The 22,332-nt window shown below is 41.7% G+C and overlaps 1 protein-coding gene across 4 annotated transcripts in view; it reads right to left on the minus strand.

The window, feature by feature from the left end:
- Positions 1–22,332, minus strand: part of Adarb2 (adenosine deaminase RNA specific B2 (inactive)) — a 476,030-nt gene that overhangs the window by 150,055 nt on the left and 303,643 nt on the right. For 3 of the 4 annotated variants that reach the window (XM_071619878.1, XM_027948041.2, XM_071619877.1), the window contains exon 2: positions 8,169–8,255. The exons of the other annotated variant lie outside the window; for it this stretch is intronic. In XM_071619878.1, coding sequence (XP_071475979.1) covers positions 8,169–8,255 — 87 coding nt within the window. The remainder of the gene's footprint in view (positions 1–8,168; positions 8,256–22,332) is intronic. 4 annotated transcript variants of the gene reach the window in all.

Below are 22,332 nucleotides of genomic sequence, written 5' to 3' on the forward strand. Positions count from 1 at the left end.
AGTGTGTTCTTTTCCGGGTGTGCTGCCTGCTCTTAGTCCAGGTTAAGCTATTTGTCACACAACTACAAGTCTCACAGGTCTCTATAAGGAGGTTGTGCCAGTAGGAGGCGCTGGGCTCTGCTCTGAAAGTGATCTTGTTGGATTAATTTTCTAAACTGTGAATGCTTCTGTTATTCTCGTTTCTATCAATTTGCTTCTAAAAACCAGTAAGTTTGGGGAGGTTATTTTACTCAAAAGTGTGCATCTGAGAACTTTATAGTTGTAGGTGTATAACATTCATTTACAATCCATTTCAGTAGGAATAAATAGCAAGCATTGAACCTTGACCATTTTTGTTCGTCATTATGCACTTTGAGGAAGTGTACCATTAAGGGTATTTCAAGCCAAAGGGGAGCAGATCAGATGTGCTGTTGTGATTTTCCAAACTGAACTTACAAATGGAAAAAGGAACAAACAATACAATTCCCAAACCCCCACACTAGATTGTCTGGAACTTGCTTGGAGTGCTCTAATTTCTTATTGATTTCTTACAATGTGGGGATTGAGTAAGACTGTTAGTGTGATTAAAGTGGCCAGCATATCAGATGACCTCTGTTGTATCTTAGAGAAAGGGAGCTCACAGCACAATGCTTTTCCCCTAAGCTTTCGGCATCCTATGACAGCTATAATTGAAGTTTTCTATGGCATAAACCACTTTGGAGTGGGAGCCCTGTCTTAGTAATTAATAACAACCCATAGAGGGTACAGACTCTGGTCTCCACCTAGACCCTAGCTAGAGTCTCTGAGGGGTGGCACCCTTGTTTAGAGAGATTAGCATCCTTTCCATGGGCCCACATGCCCTTTCCCACATGCCCACACACCCTAGCCCACATGCTCTAACTGGACCTCTGAGCCCAGCGAGTGTGGCAAAGCCAGCTGGGGCCTGGCCTCTGGTCTCTGTCCTGGGAGCCTCGGGATGTGAGGAGGCTCAGTAACTGCTCCACAGGGTCTGGGGTCCAGCAGGTGAGAGAGCAAATGATTCCTTAGTCATTTATGCCTATGAGGCTTGTGGGAGGTCATGAGTGAGGATTTTAATAGTATTTTCCTGTAAGGTGAACAAGCAGGGAACAGTCAATTTTTGCTACTAGCAAGGAAATGGTGAGGTGGATACTTCTCATTTGTTTCCTTTTGTTCTCTCCCTGTGTATTTGCTTGCTGAAATTCTCCATCAATTTTTTCCAGAAATTCTAGTATACCCCATAAAGAAGGGTGAGCCATTCCTTCATCTCTGGTGTGCTGGGTTGGAGATCATGGTCTACCACCTGGAAAGCCTCCCACTCCCTCCTACATGGCCAAGGGAGCAGCACTGGCTTCTCACACAGCAAAGCCCCGGTCTCTGTCTTGACCAGCAAGGCAGACATTTGTTTTCACAAACACTAGCCAGAATCTGCTGAGCACCAGTGCATAGGAAGCAAAAACTTAGTCTTTTCTTTTCAGGCCACTTGGGTGCAGTGGGAGAAGCACAGACACCTGTAATCCTCCTGCAGTACCACCTCAGGCCCTGGGAGAGGGCGTGACTGAGCTCCACCTCATAGGGTGACCCTCCCCTGCTGCGAAGCTGCTGGAAGGTACTGGAGCCCAGTACCTGGTGGCCAGTCCAGGCTCTTGCTGCAGCAATCCTCCCCAGGGTCTTCTCAGGCCTCCTACTCTGTCTGATTTTACAGGTTAACATTCTCCTCTTCCATCCGGAAGGCATTAAATACATCACACTCCCCTCCTCTGACCCAGGAAATTATGCTTGTTTTTTTCTCCATTTAGCTAATGGGTTTCCCACACCCAATGGTCATATATAATAACCCACAGATAAAAGGTCAGGAGACCAGGAAAGCTCTCACTTGTCAATGTGGGTGAGGGAAGCTACTTATCGCTGCACATGCTTGAGTTCCATCCCTGTGCTTTAGAACCTGAACGCAGAGGGCTGTGTCTGCACTGGGGACTCCCAGCCCAGTCCTCTACTTCCTGTCCTTGGGGGTCTGTGCACACACCAAGCTACACTTGGGCTGTGAAGAGACGTTGGGGACTTTTTGCTTGCTCCTGTCTTTCCTGTTGCATGGGAACTGCTCCCTGGAGGTATGTCACAAATCTTTGCACCTTTTCTGCTTTCTCTGAGAATTTCTAAGGGTGCCTCTGGTGGATTAGGTGTTTGCCCATTGGCTAAGAGTAGATTTAAGGTCCGGTTAACACACACACACACACACGTGATGATATGGGAAATGAATATGTCAGTTGATTAACTGAAGTAATCATCTCACCATGTATATATATTTGTGTGTGTGTGCCCAAATATCATATCACACATACATACGTGAAATAAATACGATAAAAAAGACAAGAAAAAGGAAATTCAGCTTTGCCTCATGCATGCCTGGTCTGCCTGACAGATAGATGGTTCTGTTCTTCCTCCTGCCAGGGCTGGGCCAGGGAACAACTGTGTTCCCTCCATTCTAGTCCCTGGAGCTGTCTCATGCAGGCCTGTGCTTTCCCTGGCTGTTGCTCTTTATGTTTTGACCCACTGCTGCCAGAGGCTTGACCTTTTCTCAGGAAGCAGCCTCCAGACCTCATGGCACAGATTGGTGAGCTGGCTTGCTTGTCCCTGGAGCCCAGCAGTGGGGTTCTGCCTTCCCCACATGCTGGCCATGAGAACTCAGCCATTTTGGCTTCAAGACCTCAGGAGCCCATTGTGTGATTTGGAAACAGAAGCTTCCACCTGGGGCTTGTTGGGAGCTGCAGGAGCTGCAGATGCGCATTCTGCTGTTGGGATGCTGGGTGATCACTCTCCACAGCCTTTGAGGGCATGAAGCACAGTGGCCTGGGATTCTCCCAGAGGTTCTGGGATGGTGGGGTTTGAGGGATTTCTGCGGTGAAAGTGATTCTGAAAGTGCACATGTGCACACTTAGAACAATTCAGATGGACAGCTCATAAGAGGATAGAGGAATTCCTGAGTCTTTTAATTCATCTCTGAAATTCATTCTACCAAATAATTCTTATTCTTGCCAATCGACACTCATAGACTCGTAGGATGTTAGAGTTGGAAGTAGCTCTGTAAGGAACTGGCCTGTTTACTGGTGGTGGTGATAGTGGAGCCAGCAGACTGGGGTCACTTGTCACATCAGCCGACATTAGGATTCATGTAAAGGTTTCCATCCCTTGCTTCCCTCTTTGGCTCTGTTTCTCTCTCTCTCTCTCTCTCTCTCTCTCTCACACACACACACACACACACACACACACACATACACACACACCATAGCCCCTGGAATGCTTCTCGGGGTCACTAACTTGGGCCAGAAGCCATTGCTTCTTACCAGCCCACAGAGGGTTACAGGAGGTAAACAGCATCTGGGATGTGACATAGCCAGAGCCTGTGTATGTGCGTGGGCACCCACTCTGGTGGGGAGGCAGAGATGGGAGGCTCTGGGAGTGGGAGTAGGGCAGGGCCCCTCCACCAACCTCCAACCTCACCTGCCCCACTGGGGCTCATACCACATTTCTTCTCCCTTGGAAAATTCTTGAGTAGATTCCAAACACGTTCTGTAATGAAATCCACCCCCACTGAGACTAGGTGGGTGGCATCCCTGAGTGCCCACAGTCCCTTCAGCCTAGATACACTGGCAAATGGTCTCATTCTACAAGACGATATTAACAGGAGACGTCTGTGAACTGTGACTTCTATAAGGTCTTTTTAGAGAGTTACATATGTCCTTCCATTGTGGAAATTAGAAAAAAGGCAGGTAAATAACTTCAAACTACATTAGATAAATACCACAAGCAGTAATAGGACAATCATGAGCAATTTGAAGCCTGCCAGGCACTAAAAGAAAATGTCTAAGTCGGGGAGGCATCTGTACGGGAAAATGTAAAATGAAATTATTTCCATTCTGCTTCTCTTACACATGGACTTGTCTCCTGAGCCTCATAAGCACATTATCTCATTTGACAAAAAGTGTCAGCAAACACAGTGCTAACTTTAAAGGTTTAATATACTAAAAGAATTGCATTTTGGGGAGGAAGAGCAAAATTTGATATTGGCATACCTGTGGCTAAATTTTACTGTCAGAGTGAAATTATATTCTTTGGGATTGTGTTATGTCTGGTGACCTGAGTTGCCATCATTCAAAAGTGGGGATGCCAGGAGGTGGCCGGGGTCTTTTGATGGCACCTCACTACTATCATTCATCTGCTGCATGTGCAGGAGCCTGGACTCGCTTGTGAATTTATTTATGGGCCTCTTCCTCCTTCTCTGGCTCCCTTGTGAACCAGCATCCACCGCCTGGTCATTATGCACACCCGGCTCCCTTCATGGGTTGGCATCATTGGGATCACATGCATCACTAATAATGACACTGGCGTGTCTGCCAGGTCAGGAGGGCTCCAGAGAACCAGCCATCCGAGGCGCCACGCTACATTTGAAGAGATAATATTGTTCCTGGTGAAGGTTATTCTGCTGCCAAGCAGCCCCAGTTAACAAAAAGGAACAACCCTTCTTCTATGTGGCAGGGCTTACTGGTAGGAGAGTGGCAGGTGGCTTGGGTTTTCATTCACACAGAAGGGAGGACTTGGTGCACAAGAAAACTGACATGTGAGGGTGCATGCCCAGAGGCCTTGGGCTGGGTTGGCAGACAGAAACCTGGTCTTGGCATTTGCTGGTGACATGTAGCATGACGATGCATCAGGATAGACAGTTGGCAGATAATCCATGACCCCATGAAGCCATACTGCAAGTGTGCACTATTCAGGGGTAAGCAGCTATGGCAGGCTAGGAGACTCCCTCCACCAGATCCCCAAGGGTGCAGGTGTGGGATTTGAGACCAGTCTGAAGTCTTGATCTTGGTCATTCCTAGTGGGGTATCTGGGTTGAATCTCAACCTCTGGGTAGTGGTCAGCAGAGGTGAGGGAGCCAGTGTTGGAAAGAGAAAGTTTCCAGAGCTCATGAGGAAAGGCAGTGGATCTTGAAAGCATGGTGTTGAATGGGCATCTCTCAGCCCACACTCAGCCTGCTGCCGATTGGCTTCTAGGACCCTCCTTGACATCGCTGCCCTCAGGTAGAGTGAGTATGTGCTGTGTGTATCCTGGTTCCCTGTTCCCTGCCACCCCTCTCAGTGCCTTTAAGACGAGTGACTCACACCTTTAGGCAAGAGTTGTGATATATGCCAGGTTGCCAGGGATCCAGGCAGAGGCAGGGAAGCACAGCAGATTACCGAATGATTGAATCCATGCAATGGTTAGATATGAACTGTCTTCACATCAGAGCAGCCTGGACACTCCAGGTCGCCAGGATGAAAGAGCACAAGATGTGAGGCTGCAGAGCAGGATCACGTGTGTGTTCTCCATGTACCTGTGTCCCCCTGCACACATACATACACATATATGCACATCCTACATGTTCACATGCACATCACACAAACCTCCACATACTCACTAGAATACCACACACACACACACACACACACACACACACACACACATCATATCACATCCACAACATCTTTCTCCATTTTCCAGTATCACTCAGACAGCAAATCAGCAGGATTTCATTGACAATACTTAGAGGGAACTATTAAGGTAGGCCCCATTCATTTGGAGGTCTATCTTAAACAACATGATAATAACATTTTCTAACTTAATTAACAGCATCTATATAAAAGGGGGTAATCAATCCATTGATTGAAAATGAGATTCCCAAGCATTTCTAAAACATTTTAACATATAGTTAAACAATTAGAATTTATTTGTATCTCTAAGTCTTTACCTACTGATCAATAAATCAATTTATTTATTATTAGGGGGAAACAGGTATAATTATGAGCATTAGCCAATCTTGACTGAAAGTTTCTGAGTCCTTGCCTCTCCTCAACTCCATAATTTAGGGAGCTGACGACTCTCATCTTACAAACAAGGCATTGAGGCTCCGAGAGGAGAAATTCACGGTCCGAGTTTGCCAGGCTGGCAAGTCTGAGGGCAGGAGCGCATCCCAAGTGCCTGGAGCCCACAGGAGGCTTTGCTTTCCCGACTGTGCGGGCAGCAGGAGGGAGTCTGTCTGCTGCTGTGGGACAGTGGTGTGGGGGGGATGTTTCATGGTGGGTCACTTTTTCAACACCTCCGGAGCAGAACAGGAACTTTGCAAAAGCTCCAGACAGTGAATTTCTCAAGGTCTTGGGCCTCTGGTTGCTATTGAAGGGTGGCTTCTGTGTTTCTGTACATTGAAAACCACTTTCTCCACTTCCCCAGCATTCTCTAGCCCTCGCCACTTCCCTTCTTTTTTCTCCTGAGGAGACTGGACTCCCCCAGGCTTCCAGCAGCTCCAGCAGCAGACAGCATTAGGCAGAGCGGGAGTTCCTGCCATGAGAGTCCCACACAGCGTTGCCCACGCGTCAGAACACCACCCCACCTGCATATGCATTCAGATTTCTCTCTCCATGTGTTAAAGGTTTCTGAAATAACTCAATAACCCGGCTGATCTGGAAATTTTCCAATTTAGATTATGAGATAATATAAATAGCCATGTGTTCACTGCATGCCTTGCTGAGGAAGGAGACCTGACGTCAGGGTTAAGAGTCCCTGTCTGGTTCCAGGGGAGTCCTCCCCTGTTCCCCATCCCTTCACTTGATCCTCCAGAAAATGAAGGAATCCAAGTCTATAATCATGAATGTTTGCTCTGCTTCTAACCTTGAGTGATTCTATGATTTTGCTTTTGTTGAGTAAGATAGGGAAATAAACTCAGTTTTCACTAGCATTAATAATTATGTTGTCTGAGCTGGGTGTGTGGTGCATATCTATAATCCCAGCTACTTGGGAGTCTGAGGCAGGGGGATTGCAAGTTCAAGGCCAGCCTGGGCAACAAAGCAAAACTCTGTCTCAAAATAAAAAATTACTGGGTTATAGCTTGGTGGTAGAACAATTGCCTCTCGGGTACAAGGCTCTGCGTTCCATCACTAGTACTGGAGAGGGGCTGTCCATCACACAGGTGTGCTGCGATTCTTAAAAACTGATGGCAAGATGGACAACATTCCCATGGAAATCCTTGCCATGGCTTCTTTGTGTTCCAAGCAACAACCCTAGCAGCCACCTTGCTTCTTCTCTAACCCACAACAAGCACAATTTAGCTCATTTTAGTTGGGAAAAAGTAGCCCATCTGTTAGGTGATATTAAAATTCAAAAAAGGTGTTCATATGGTTGGGAATGTTTTGTCCGCCTCTTTTAAATGCTTTACAATATGCTACAAGTGAGAGGAGAGTTTAGTGCAAGCCAAGTGCTCCCAGGATTAGCTCTCTCTCTCTTACACACACACATCACCAGCAATGTCTACTCTGGCTGTCCTTATTGAGCTGAGCAGAAGAGACTGCTTGGATACCTTTTCTAAACTGGCTTTGTTTAAAATAGGACCCTGACACTTCTGATTTGGCGATTCTCCAGTTTCATGCACCAGAACTGTTTCAACACAGAGCCTCAAGTCCAACTCTTTCCTAGTTCAATAGCGGTACAAACCATGTTTTAAGACACTAGAATCATTTTTCTTTTTTGGTTTGAAGAGGAAAACAAAGGAAAGGGAGAAGGAGATGGTTTAAGAAAACTGGATTATTTCCTATAATCCCTGGGGTCCTCTATCACTTAGAAATTACTGATATATTCCTGACCCCAAGGTAAGGGTGGGACCCAGGTGAGGTGAAGGGTGCAATTCCAGTTGAGACGTGGTGAGGTTGAGATGGTGGGTGAAGACAAGACTCTGAATTAGCATGCACCTGAAGGTGAGAATCCAGGTGAGGATAGGATTCCAGATAAATATGGAACTCCACAAAAGAATGGAGGGTGGAAGTCCAGGTAAGACATGAAATTGCAGTGGGAACAGGATTCTGGGTAAGGATGGGGTTTCAGGTGATCATGGCCTTCAGGTGAGTGTGAGATTCCAGGTGAGGACAGAACTATGTGGGAGGAGGTGCTTGCAGGTAAGGATGGCATTGCAGAGGAGGGTGGGTTTCCCTGGCAGGAGGGGAGCAGAGTTCCTGCTTTGGGGAAGATCAGAGCCCTTCTCACATGGTCCCCAGGATCTTACTGTTTAGGGACAGTGCAGGAAACCCCCCATATCAAGCAAGGACATCTCCACACTTTGAGGCAGAGGGGAGGGAGCCGCTTACTTAGATTGTCTTCGTCCTCCGTGTTGGTGGTGCCGGGGCTCAGGTACTTGAAGGGAGCGAGGAAGGTGGACAATATGCTTACTTTGTCTGGAAAGAGAAGAATAGGAAATGCACTTTTGACATCGAGTTTCAGAAGAACTCAATGCTTTCATATGTTCTTATTACCGAGGGGTTGGACAAGGGAGGTGGAAAGGTCGTTCTGGTTTTAGACACTTCATTCTGGCTCTGTCTTTTATTGAATTTCTGACAGCATTTTATCAAATTCCTCTCTCCATTCAATTTGAAACTTTATGATTTCCATCTTTCTTCGCTTATATTTGGCATCTTCCCTGCTCTCATTCCATGTCCCTTAAAACTTTCAATAATTGTCTTCAGGTAGCAACCTTGCATCTACTTACCAGGTGGGTGAGCCAGAGCCCATCATAGCAAGGTCACATCCCAGAGAGGAACTAAGGTGAGTAAAACAATTCACAATTTATAGAGAACCAGACCATTATTATTCCTCATTATAATTATTATATTATATTCAATTGTTATTCCTTGTTATGGAGAATTTCTTTTAGGGGCTTGAAATGCATGACTATAATGGGCTTTTAAAACCATAGCCATGTCACCTAGTGGGCGTTTGAGCAGATGTCTAAGAGGGGTCAGACGGGCCTAAAAATAGTGAGGGCAGGGGATCTGGACAATCCCTCCTGGAAATGGCCAAGTATGACGGATGCTGAGGATGCAATTCCAGAACTGTGCTTTGTCAATGCCCTTGTAGCCAGGAAGTCAAAAGTAAGGTGGCCAAGCATCCTGGGTACCAGGCATCAAGCACAGCACAGTTGGCAAAATGGACCAAACTAGAAAATGCCACTCAAGACCAATAAAATGTCTCCTCCATAGTTTTAGAAACTCTTCTTAAACAAAGAGGTGAAGGAATTGTAGGTTGGAGGTATTTTGGGAGAAAAAAAAATGATCAAGGAAGGGAGCCCAAGGAGGATGTCCACTGACTAAGTTAAAGGCCAGGAGTTGAGAGTATTTGTGTGCATAGAACCTGCTGCACCGGAACCCAGCCTGCTAGAGACACAGCACATGAGCCCCTCAGCCCAGGGATTCTCAGCTGCCCACTGATGCCCCTGCATCCGCAGGATGGATTATTGACCACATTTATTAAAAGGCTACGGATGGAAATGCCATCACTACTTATTCAGTGTGGTGGAGACTTACGGTAGAGTGACTTATTCTTTTCTTACCAAGTTGCTGGGTGAAGGCTCTACCAAAGGCTTAGTTGCTTTGATATCTGATGTCTTTCTCCCTCCTCTGAGGGTATCCACCCCTAAGGGCAGGGTGTTTTAGTGGGGCTTCAGTGTTCACATTGCACTCTGCGCCTTGTCTGCCTCTGGCACTACAGAGGAGCACTGTCTCCAGGGGGGCTCCCACTGGCACTGTATACCTTGATCGAAGTGTGATATTTTTTCCTCATGAAAATGCTCACTGGTGGTTTTATATGCCCTTAGCCTTCAGGCATCTGGACGCAGCCTGAAACCTGATCCTTTATTTTTATTTTTATTTTTTTTTCCTGAGGTTGAGCCTGTTTTCTCCTTAGCCAAGCTATCCAGAGGCCAGGGGAGTTCACATTGAAATTCATTCAGAAGCCTGTTAACAGCTGTTGTTTCCAACAGGGACAGGCAACAATATAATGTTCACACAAAGAGAACAATAAATAACCCGAATATAAAACGCCTGCTCCTTCTGCATTCTACCAAACAAGAAGAATAAACCCAGGGAAGGATTTGCTCTCTCTGAACTCTAACGGCCCAAGCTAATTTACTACAAGAGAATGAAATATCTTGCTTGAGTTATAATTTCATTAAGGGAGTCCAATAATGTTACACAAAGACTGTGAAGCTCAAATGATTTAGTCTAGAGGATCTCAAAATGAAATTACAAATTTTTTAATAAAGCAGGGCTACCGACCAAACACTCACAAAAATACCTTGAACTATTTCAGAGCTCACCTTGGCAAAATTGTGAAATATTTAAAGATTTTTTTTTAAGATCTGCTGAAGTTCTCACTTTCTACTGTTGCTAGATTTATCAAATAAAAACACAGGACACCCAGTGAAAATTGAATTTCAGATAAATACCACATTTTTTTTCAAATATACTTATATTGTCAAAATTGTGTGAGGGCTATCTAAACTGAGACAATTACTCATTATTTATCTGCAATTCATATTTCAGGCGAAGAACTTGAATAGACATTTCTCTAAGGAAGATACTCTAATGGCCAATTAGCACACAAAAATGATGCTCAGCATCACTAGCCATTAGGGAAATGCTATGAAATTCTCAGGGAAATTCCACTTCTTACTTACTACAATGGCTAATGGAGAAAGTAGAATCCTTGTACACTATTGGTGGGAAAGTGAAAGGATGCAGCCACCATGGAACTAGCAGTTCCACTTGTAGATTTATACCTCAAAGAATCGAAGCCCAGGGAGATATTTGCACATTTATGTTAGTAGTAGTATTATCCACAGTAGCATAGAGTCAGAAGAACTTCGAATGTCCATCTACAGATGAATGGATAAACATTCCCATACCGTGGACTATTATTCAGCCTTAGAAAGAAGGAAATCCTACTATTTGTGACAATGTGGTTGAAACCAGAGGAACTTATGCTAAGTGAAATGTTGAGCACAGAAAAATAAATATTGCATGATCTCATTAATATGTGGAAATCAGAAAGTTCCAACTCCTAGAAGCAGAGATTAGAACAGTTGTCACTGGGGGCTGGAGAAGTGGGAAGGATGGGGAGATATTGGCAAAAGGATATACACTTTCAGTATGAGATGAATAATGAATTCTGGAGACCTAACACACAGCATGTGATTTATATTTAATACTAGTGTATACTTAAAATTTGATAAGAGAGCAGATTTTCTGTCTTCAGGATGTACACACACACATATATATACACACACACACACACACACACATAAGGGTAACTATAAGTGTTGATGGAGGGCTTAATTAATTTGATCTTGGCTCTGTATACACATATTAAATAATCACACTACACATTCTGAATATATGCTTTGTGTCAAATAAATATTTTGAAAATAAATAGTCACTATGGCAAGAAAGAAAAGAATTGAATTATCTGTTCCTTCCGTTTTTTATCTAGCAGCCCTAATTAAGCCCTATCAGTTTTTCTTTTCTCTAGTGTAGTGGATTGTACATTTCACAGGCCAGCTTAAACAAACCAGACTAACAGAGTTGCTAACACTTGTTTACCATGTAAACACACTTAAAATTTCAACTATTATCTACTACCACCATCGCTGTATAAAAGAGAAATATCATACTGTGGATAGTACATACAAAGCAGAGAAACAATGGTTTCTAAGGAAGACAGACCATGTCTTCAAAATATTCTTATAAAGAGAGTGAGTAATTAAATTTTTTTATACAGAAAAAGTACAACAAAGATATTTGAGGTCAATGCCTTTCTCTACAGCTTCCCTGATAATTCACTTATCCATTCAGTATCAACATTCAACCAGCTCAGGGAGTGAGATTCCAATGTTCAACCCATTCTATTTTTTGTGTTTCTTAGAGACATCTTTTAGACTCCTGTTTTCATACAGGTTGCTGCTAAAAACTAGAGGCCATACTTTGAACTATTTGTGGAGATTTTTGGAGTACTGAGAGAAATTGATTCACAGAATTCTCCTTTCTTCCAGCGTCATCTCTCTTTGAATGTAAAGCCTAGAAGGAGGAGGTTGGTAAGCTCCCTGGGCATTCTCATCTCATGGTCCCGTTTATCTGAAGTGAATCCATTCCACTGGAAATTGACCTAAGAGAGATACAGCAGGCTTGGACTGGCTCTGGTGTGGGAGCCAAGAACTGTTTTCAGGAAAGGTCTGATCACCATTAGGCATACCACAGCGTGGGGCTTTTAATGCATTACTTAAAATGTTCCAGGACATTTGCATTGTAAACCTTATTACTTGTTGAAGAATAATGGCTTTGCCCTTAATGAAATGACTTTATATATTTTTGAAGCACATAGGGAAGCATTTTCAGATGTAGAAGCCCTTTCCTGGAACCATATGAGATCATGTAGGATAGTTGGAATCTGCAAAGCAGAAATTCTAAAGTTATTTTTGAGTTGATGTCATGATAGTGTGGGGAAAACTATACTGTAATAGGGAGGAGAGATATACTTACTGCAATAAGGGTATTTTAGGTTTTTAAATATTTCCTCCTCATCTTGTTTAATAATTAAAATATCCCAATTTGTTTATTTACTGTTTCTTGTTAACATTTTGGGATGAGGTTTAGCTTTACATATGATGTAAACTATGATTATCTTCCTTGAGAAAACACATATAGATAACAATGTTGTATTCAATATCAGGGATGCATGAGTCTCTCCTAGAAAGAATGTTTGATACAAAATCTTAAATGTTAAGAATTATTGTTGAAGCAAGGAATAGTGGCACATGTCTAAAAACCCAGCAGCTCAGGAGGCTAAGGCAGGTGGATCACTAGTTCAAAGCCAGCCTCAGCAAAAGCGAGGCACTGAGCAACTCAGTGAGACTTTGTCTCTAAATAAAATACAAAATAGGGCTGGGGATGTGGCTTAGTTATTGAGTGCCCCTGAGTTCAATCCCCAGTACCCCTCCACCCCAAAAAAGAATTATTGTTGAAGTGGTAAATGTAGTTCTTGGCCAAATCAAAATAACTACGTGTATTGAAGACACTGGGTTACTTGGTTATGAATTAACTTGCATGATTAGTGGGACCTGATTTTGTTGTGTTTATTCCACGTAAATAAACTAAGACTTTAACCCCAAAGCGAAATGACACACCTAGACTTATCCATAGGGCTGTGGATGTGTACATGTTTCCAAGTGTGGCTTTCTTCTCTTGGAGCAAAGCCTATTTAAGGAACTCTTTATCTTTCTATGTTTTCTTCTAGAATGAAAATTTCTCCTGGAAGTAGCTGCAAAATTTTCTGGATTTTCGCACCTTGCCTTGCCTTTGTAGAACTTTAACTTCCCTATGTTTTATCTGCATACATTTAAAACCAGAAGGACAGCATTTTTTCTGTTTCTAATGCCACAAAATAAAGCAAGAAGAGTAATATAATAAATAACTTTTGATTTGAGAAAATAAAATAACTTAAATTGAGGGTTGGGTTGATATTTAGTAGAACATGGGTTTTCTGCAAAAGTAATCATTAATTGCATTAAAAAACAAAAGTTATCAGGGTTTCTGAAACCCAGGAATAGAGCTTGCTGAAGAGCATTCCCTGCATGTGAGACAGGAGGACCTGTTTCTCTACCCTGCCTTTCCCAAAAGCAGGCCATGTCTTGATGCCACTGACCAAAAGAGGGTCCAACAACTTTTTAGTTTTATCTTACCAATTTCTTTCTGATCTATTTAGGTAAGGAAGGGACATGGTAAATGTACCATATTCTCCATCATGAGCAGAGAATACACAAATGTTATATGATCCCAAGTCTACATCCTCAGTCCCAGAGTGAGCACAAAAGAAGGGTCAGTAACAATGAATGAACACATTTCTGACTGTGATAATTGCGGCAAGTTGACCAGCTGTCTTACTGTAAACAACAATAAAACTGGACAAAATATATGAAGTACCTGTTTTCAGAGGTTGGATAACAGGCAATGAGTGACTGATTTCTGAGGAAAGAGAAGGATATGACAGGAGTCTCACAATTTTTCAAACTTCCTGCCTAGAAGCATCTTGTCATAGTAGAAAGATGGACCTTAGTAGCAATGTGGACAAGTTGAAAAGGCAAAGATCAAGGTTTGTGCCACTGAGGCAACTACTACTTGAGGGCAGCAGGAAGCTGCACACAGAGAGACATTAAGGCTGGGCTGCAGGTGAGCAAAGGGAGACTCAGTGAATCTGGCAGAGAGTAGCTGCTTGGGGACCTGGAAACTGAAGGAAGCTTCAGGAGGTTGCACAGCCCAGGACAGGCATTCCAATCAGGCAGGTAGAGAGGCCTCACTTAGAGTTGGTGTTCAGTTGGACTCTTAGACAGGTCATGATTAAGGACTGGGGATGCCCTTGCCCAGAGAAAGGACTACTCTAAACATGTCCTAACAAAGACTTAATAAAACAGTCTTTGAAATGGTCAAGCTAGTAGGCCATAATAAATTGCCTGCTGGAAGAAAAGTCAAGAAACATAGTAAGATCCAGACTCTCAGCAATATAGGACCCTCAATGTCCAGCAAATAATAGTAGGAAGAAAGCATTGCTCAATTTGGGAAGAAGCGGATTTTTAAAAAATAACCTGGAGTCATGAAAAATACAGTTGAAGAAAAAGATGCAGTGATATTGAAATTAGCAGATAAGGACTTCATATAGATGTTACAAATACCTTCAAAAACTGGAAGGAAAGTGTGGACGTGTGAGTTAATTGATATGAAATGTTGGTAAAGAAATGGAAATTCTAAAGATGAAACAAATGAAAATTCTCAAGCTAAAAAAATATAGTATTTGAAAGGATGAAATCATTGGATGGATTTATCATTAGTTTGGTCATTTTGGAAGAATATAAGTAAATTTGAAGACAGGTCAATATAAACTGTCAAAACTGAAGCATGAGGAAAAACAAAATGACAGATGGGAAAGAATATATATGATTTGAATTCAAGAAAGAATGGAAAAATATTGCAGTAGGATAAACATTTTAAATGAAAGTTAAAAAATTTATATATTTTTAGAAACATCAAATCACAGATCTAAGTAGATCAATCAATATTCATTAGAATAAACACAAAGAAAGCTGTACCAAAGCATAGCATATCATAGTTAAATTGCTGAGAACAAAAAGTAAAAAAAAAACATTATGTCAATAGACTCAGAAAAAACATTTGACAAAATTGAACACCCATTATTCATGAAAATTCTCTAAAAACAATATTAGGTGAATAGTTCCATAGGTTGATAAAGGGACTATCCAAAAATTTACAGCTAATATTATATATAATGATGAAAGATTAATGATTTCCTAAGATTGGGAACAAGGTAAGGACATGTTTTTTTCACCACTTCTATTCAACATTGCATTAGAGATACTAGTTAGTGTAATAAAACAAGAAAAATGAGAGTCACAGAGATTAGAAAGAAGACTGTAAGACTCTTTTTTTCTTATGGTGTGACTAGAGATATAGAAATTCTTAACACAAGGTTAAAACAATCAATAGAACTAACAAATGAATTTAGATACAACTCTAACATATAAAACTCTACATGATTCTATGTACATAATAAAAAATAAAAATAGAATTAAAGATACTATGGTGTTAGCATAAAAAGATGTGAAGTATTTTGAATTTGAAAGAAAAAGATGACATGACAAATTTTCCATTCACATTTTAAAAAATATTACTGAAAGAAATTAATTGGAATGATACAGTATTTTCATGAGAGGCAATATTGTAACAATATCAATATTCTCCAAATTTATCCACAGATTCAATTGAATCTGAATCAGTAATCCAGTAGGCTTTTTTGTTGAAATTGAAAATAATTTTAAGTTTTTATGGAAAAGCAAAGGACCCAGAATAGCAAAAAATATTGACAATGAAGAACAAATATAATATAGTTATGGCCTATGGATACATAAACAAACCAATGAAACAAAATAAAGATTTCAAATATAGAATTATCTATACATGATTAATTAATTTTCAACAAGATCTCAAAGAAATTCATGAGAAAAGAAAGCCTTTGAACAAACAGTGCTGATAAAATTGGATAACATACAAGAAAAAATAAAGTCTGAGCCCAAACAAGAAATCTTCTAGAAGAAAATATTCGAGATTAGTTTCAAGGTTTTCCTGTAGGCAGATACTTCTTAGGACATAGAAAATACTCACAGTAAAAGTAAAAATATTGTAAATCAATTTCCATCAAAATAAAAAATTTCAACTCACTGACATAATGCTGTTAATAAAACTAAAAGAAAGGCACAGATTGAGAAAATATGTTTACAACTCAAAACATATTTTGTATCCACAATACAAGAAAAACTCTTGCAACCTAAGTTTTTTTTTGTCCTTAATAATGCCCTTTATTAAAAAGTCCAATTATAAAACATGTTCAAAATAACTGAATAGAAACTTCACAATGAAAGATATACAAGTAGCTAAGTATTTAACAGTAGTATACATCTGGAGAAATGCAAATTAAAACAAAGAGATACCAGTAAATACCCATTAGAATGGCTACAATTAAAAAAGACTGAGAATGCTAAATATGGGCAAAGATATAGAGAAAAATCATAATTCACATGTTGGCATAATATGTTTAGAAAACTTTAAAAAATATTTCACCTATTAAATACCTACCTATCTATGACCTACCAACTCAACTTCTAGATATTTACCTAAAATAAATGAAATAAATATGTTCAGAAAAAGACTTGTACCGGGATATTTCTAGAAACTCCATCCTAGCTCCAAATTGGAAGGATCTCAAATGCTTGTCAAGAGAAGAAAAGAATGCACAAATCATGGTGCATTTATATAATAGAATAGCACAGAGTGAAACAGGCAAAAGGAAGCAAAAGGATTGAACTATTAAGGTACAGTATGCTGTGAATGAATCTCAAAAGCATTATGTCAAGCAAAAAGTCTAAACACATAAAAAATTAATTTAAAAAATTAATTAAAAAAAAAGTCTAGGCACATATGAGAATGTGCTATGGGATCTCCTTTATGAGAGGTTCCAGAACTGGCCAAACTGACTCATGGGAAAGAAACCAGAAACTTTCAGGGTGGGTTGGAGATGAGCTGGGAAGAAACAAGAGGATCTTTCTGGCACCATGAAAATACTCTATATTTAGATAGGGGTATGTGTCTTGTATGTGTGTTTCTCATGGAGCTGTAGCATATACAATTTGTACACTTCACATTATGCAAACTATACTTCTATTAATAAAAAAAAAACCCCAAAAATCATGAATGGAGAACAGAAATAAATGAGAGGAATCAAACCTGAAAGTTTTATTTAATCTGAAAAAGGAGAAATGCGGGATAGAACAAAGTATTATTGAATCTACATATAAAGAATAAAATAAACGATGACAGAGATCAAATGTAGGTGGGTACTAGGAAAGGATAAACTATACGGTCACTTATGCTTCACTTATCAGGACTCAGGTTTTAATTTTCTGCTTATTCCATAGATGTGAAAGTCTCAGATATATTAGAAAGGGTTAGATATTGCAACAAGAAAAATCACTTCAAATGTCAAGTCCTTTGGAGCCATCCTGAGAGTCACACCAAGACAACTGTGTGGAAGTACAACGAAGGGAGAGGTCACCCCCGAGAGCTGCAGGGACAGCTTGGAGATCAGTTCAATGCACCTCCACCCCTCTACTTGCAGACTAGTTGGCTCAGCGATTTGAGGGACTGCGGAAATCTTACATGTTTTTGGAGCTTACATATGGATGCAAACACTGTTTTGTTCATAAACAATTTATAAACCAATTGTTACCAGTGTAATAAAATTGAAAAAAACCCCACAACTTTTGGTTCATGTCAATTATCTGGAGAATTCATGTGAAATAACACGTGATGGAAATTTTAATTAAAAAATGGTAATTGTTAAACTATCTAAGAATTTTATTTTACCCTCTGCCTCTTAAAGAGAACTGAATATTTTAAGGGGTGGGTTATTTAAAACACACACACACACACAAATTGAACACTTTGGTTCTAACCTGTTTTTCAAAAATTGAAAGTGAGGTTTTCTACTTTTGTCTTCCCCTTTGTAGGCCATGTACATTTCCACATCTAGTGCAGCTATCTTGAGCAATTACATAGCTGGGAAAGGAGGTTGACAGTTGGATTCCACAGAACTCTGTCGGTACCCTTGGGCTACAATTCTTCAGCCTCTTTTATAAGTTCCCTTCTTATGTTTTTCTTTTGCCAAAACACACTCTGACAGATGGCCTCCCTCAAGCCTGACCCACTTTCTTTCATAACTGTATATTCTAATGGAATACAGGTATGTCCGTAGGTGGGTGCTGCTTCTATCTAAACACAAACGCAAATCAGTGTGAACAGGTGGGCTACCCTGGGAAGTGAGGAAATAATTAACCTCCAAGCAGGCCCAGAAAAGGAGCAACATTTTGGAGCAAAGGCAAAGAATTTATCTCACAAATTTTCAGGAACATGGATTTAAAAACACTGCTTTCAAACTTGCATCCTATGACCCACATAGAGGGGTTCAGGCAACTTTTAAAAAAGGCTCTGGGTTGTTGCGGAGTTTTGTAAAACATAAGAAGGTTTGATTCTTTTTGGTGACTGTAGGGTGTGACTCTCTTCTTGCAATTTCAGAGATGGATAAAACTCATGTGTTTGGTCTTGAAAACACCAAAGTAAACAGGAGGCCGGCCTGCAGTATAGGTCACTATGACTTTGTGGGCTCCATTGTATCTACCTGGAGTTCAGGTGTTGAAGCCCCAACTCCCAGTCTCTCCAATGTGACTGTCTTTGGAGAAGGGCCTTTAAAGAAGTGATTTAGGTAAAATGAGATCATCAGGGTTGGCCCTAATGCAATCTGATTGGTGTCCTTTAAGAAGAGGAGATTCAGACACAGACACAGAGGATGACCTTGTGAAGATACAGGGAGAAGGTGGCCATCTACAAGCCAAGGAGAGAGGATGAACCAACCCTGGTGACGTCCTGAATTTCAGCCTCCAGAACTACGAGACAACAAATCCATTATTGAAGCTTCCTGGCCGGTGGTGTTCCATTATGGCAACCCTAGCACACTAGTATATCCATTCAATTTATCACATAGTTAATTTCATAATTTCAGACTCTGATACTATGATGGAATACTGCAGAAAGACCTCACCTCCTTGGAGAGGACTTTTTATGAAGTGACTGATTAGCTAAGACTCAATGGCTGATAATAATGTCTACCGTTTATGAGGCACTCCGTCTCTGAACCCAGGCAGGGTCTCATAGAGTGACAGTGGGCTGCCAATCTGGAAAGGGAGGAGCCACACATGGGAGATGGGAGTCCCAAGGGACCAGAGAGGAAAAGGCATAGAACTTATGAATTGTGAGAGATGAGCAGTGGGAATAGGGAGAGAGTAGGAAGAAGTATGTGTGTCGGGGAGAACCTCAGAGTCCAGGGCCCTCAAAATCACCTCCATGCTTGCTCCATGGGGTAACCAACATTTGGACACTTGTAAAGAAAGGGACCTGAATGATCTGTTGGCTATCTCCAGGCAGGCATACGGCAACCTTGGTCAATTAAACAAAGAGACTCTTGTCTTTCTCTGAGATGGGCTTCCAATTGGTTATGAGACTCCAAATTTTTATCTGGACTGGATTGTTCCATGAATTGAAAAATGAGGAGGAAGTTATGAATTCTGCCTGAGATCCATTGAGGGATAGAGAAAGGGGGATGAAACAGAATAGGGTTAAAAGGAGAAATGGAAAAAAAAAAAGCCCAATAATTGTTCCATGTTTTTATTCCAAGGAGTTGAAACTCTGAATGAGCCAGTGACTTCTGCCTTGTGAGTGAACCTCCCCAGACTCTGGGTACTGCCTTGCCCTCTGGAACTCTTGCCTTTCCGTGTGCTGACCTCAGAGTCCCAGGCTTCCCAGTCTGCCAGCCTGGCAGTAGTGGATGCTTCCCTCTGTGCGGGGGCTGGAAGTAAGTAGGACAGTGAGAGGAGAGTTCCTTTTACCCTTTGAAGCCTCAGGGGAGTGCAGGAAATATACAACTCCTCAATTTGTCTCAAATTCCCAAACTCCTTGGAAGCAATCTCTACCTGGAAGCTGCCGCAAGCTCCTGGCAGGGATGAAGGCTATTAGTAACCATGTGCGCACAGATGTGGGTTCTAATTCGCAGGCATTAGCAGCATGGTTGCCAATTAGTTGCTTGACAAAATTTAGAGCTCTTTTATATGGAATCTGTTACTTTCTCATTTCTAAGTCATTTTATTCTCTCCTAGAGCAGGTTATTGTGTTAATATTGGGCCATATCACAGGTAGGTTTTTGAGCAGAGAGTGATTACAGTTTCCAAGACCATGCAGACACCCGTGGCTTGAGATATAATACATACATATATATATTGCATTCCAGCAAACTTTGGTTTATTTTTGGAAATAGGGAAAAAGCCGAAACATAAACAAGCACAGACGAGATTGTTCCATGTGCTCTTCCAGATGTGAATGGTGGGCACAGGCACAGATGGTCTGACAAGTGATTGACAGGGGAAGGTGAATCTTTGCAAGAAAGTATATTTAAATTAGGAATAAGATTCTAAAGGTGTGTGTTCACACTTCGCTTGGAGAGACTCATAGCTTTCCAAACGATCTGCCAAGGCCTTCTGTGGCTTTGCAAAGTTCTACACATCTTCTTTTTATGCTCTGTTTGGGAGTGGATGCTTTTAGAAATTGGATGACATCATTCTCTACAGTGGACTTAAGATGTGAGCACTATTGCAGGATCTCTCCCTTCGCTGCTGGCCCAAGGGTCATGCTGCACAACTGGGGTCACAGAGCTTGGTCTAGAGGCCATCCAGTCTCTCTATGACTGCCTTCTCTATATGGGGCATCTGAATGGTCCACAACAGTGAGTGACAGTATGACAAGCAGAGATATTGGTGCTCAGCTGCTTTGTTGCTTCAGACCCTGACATCAGACCAGGGAGCTAGCAACTCCTTTGGCAGAATGTCCTTCCATTAAACCAAGGAACTGAGCTCCTCAGAGTTATTTCTTTAGCAACTGCCTCCTGAATCTGCAGCCTGCTGTGCACCTGGCTGAGAAGCTCACCTGTTTGTGATAGCAACTGCACTCTGCAATTATTTAGGCAGTCAGGGAAGTCTTGATACAGCTTGCACTGTATTTCTCCACATACCAATCTTCCCCCATTGAAATAAGCACACAGCCACCCTCTGGCACATACAACCACAGATGATGTCTCTTATCCTAGTTTCATGTTGCTGTAGGAAATTCCTGAGCTGTTTTCTTCTTTTGTGCTCCATATGTGTTGGCTCTTATCTAGACAAGGGGCAAAGATGCTATCCATTCCAAAAGGCCTATGCCTTTTAGAACACCTTTAAATCTAATCGTTTCATTGTGTCCATCTCTGCCGCCTTAAGTATTAATTTCTGTTGGGGGACCACCTGCGGGAGATGAAGGAGTTCTTGGTCAGAGAGAGCAGGTGGCCAAGGGCTCTTGCGATAGATTAAACCGTGGTGGATTTGGGGCTGGGATCAGGTGACTTTACTACTCATTTGGTTCTGAGGAGGAGCAAATGTACGAGAACGTCTACAAGACGTGACTAGACTATGATTCTGGTCAGTGACTCTGTTAGTTAGCCAACTGGAAGCTGGAAGGGCTCATAAAATATGCATTGACCCTTACAGACCTGCTCGGTCCTCAGCCGACTATAGTGAGTGGGTCACAGCCGTGGTGGGAAGGTAACACCTGACATGGTAAGGATTAATTCGAGGGTGGTTTTGAATTTCCTGCTTCTATAGATGTGTTTAGCCCAAAGTCTTTGAATCTTCATTGTTGTTGGTTCTTTATGGGTTCTGCGCCTTCCTCTCCCTACCTTCCCTCTTTGGAGAAACATTATACCCATACCGCTTTGCATTGCAGTTTTACATACTATTGCCTTTTTTAAAAATAAAACTGTTTCTCTAAGTAACTCTCTCTAGACAGGCACCTCCTGTCTTTCCTATGCTGGAAGTCAACCCTCAACCATCACTCCTACCAGTGAATGACAGCATTCTGGTGGAAATGGTGGTCACTCCAGTCAGTCACTGAGTTGGAGGCTCTCAAGTGTTTTCAAGTAGTGCATTGTCCAAGAATACCCGTGAGACAGGGTTGTTTTGCACACAAGTTTCCATAGCTTAGTGAGACTTGAACTACGGACGATGCGTGTTGCCTGCTTCCTCATATCCCTTCCCAATATGTATCCCTTGTACCGTAAGAGTACAGCCCAAGCCAATCCCTGACCTAGCAGGAACATGCTATTTACTGTCATGGATGGTGTTTAGTGTGGGTGTTAAGTTTCTTTGATGTGAGTTCTATTGTATAGAGGGCACATTTCTCCACGTGGGTGTGGGCTTTAGACTGTGCTCTCATAGTGACATTG

Source organism: Marmota flaviventris, chromosome 12 (assembly GCF_047511675.1).
Source record: "Marmota flaviventris isolate mMarFla1 chromosome 12, mMarFla1.hap1, whole genome shotgun sequence".
Lineage (NCBI taxonomy): Eukaryota > Metazoa > Chordata > Mammalia > Rodentia > Sciuridae > Marmota > Marmota flaviventris.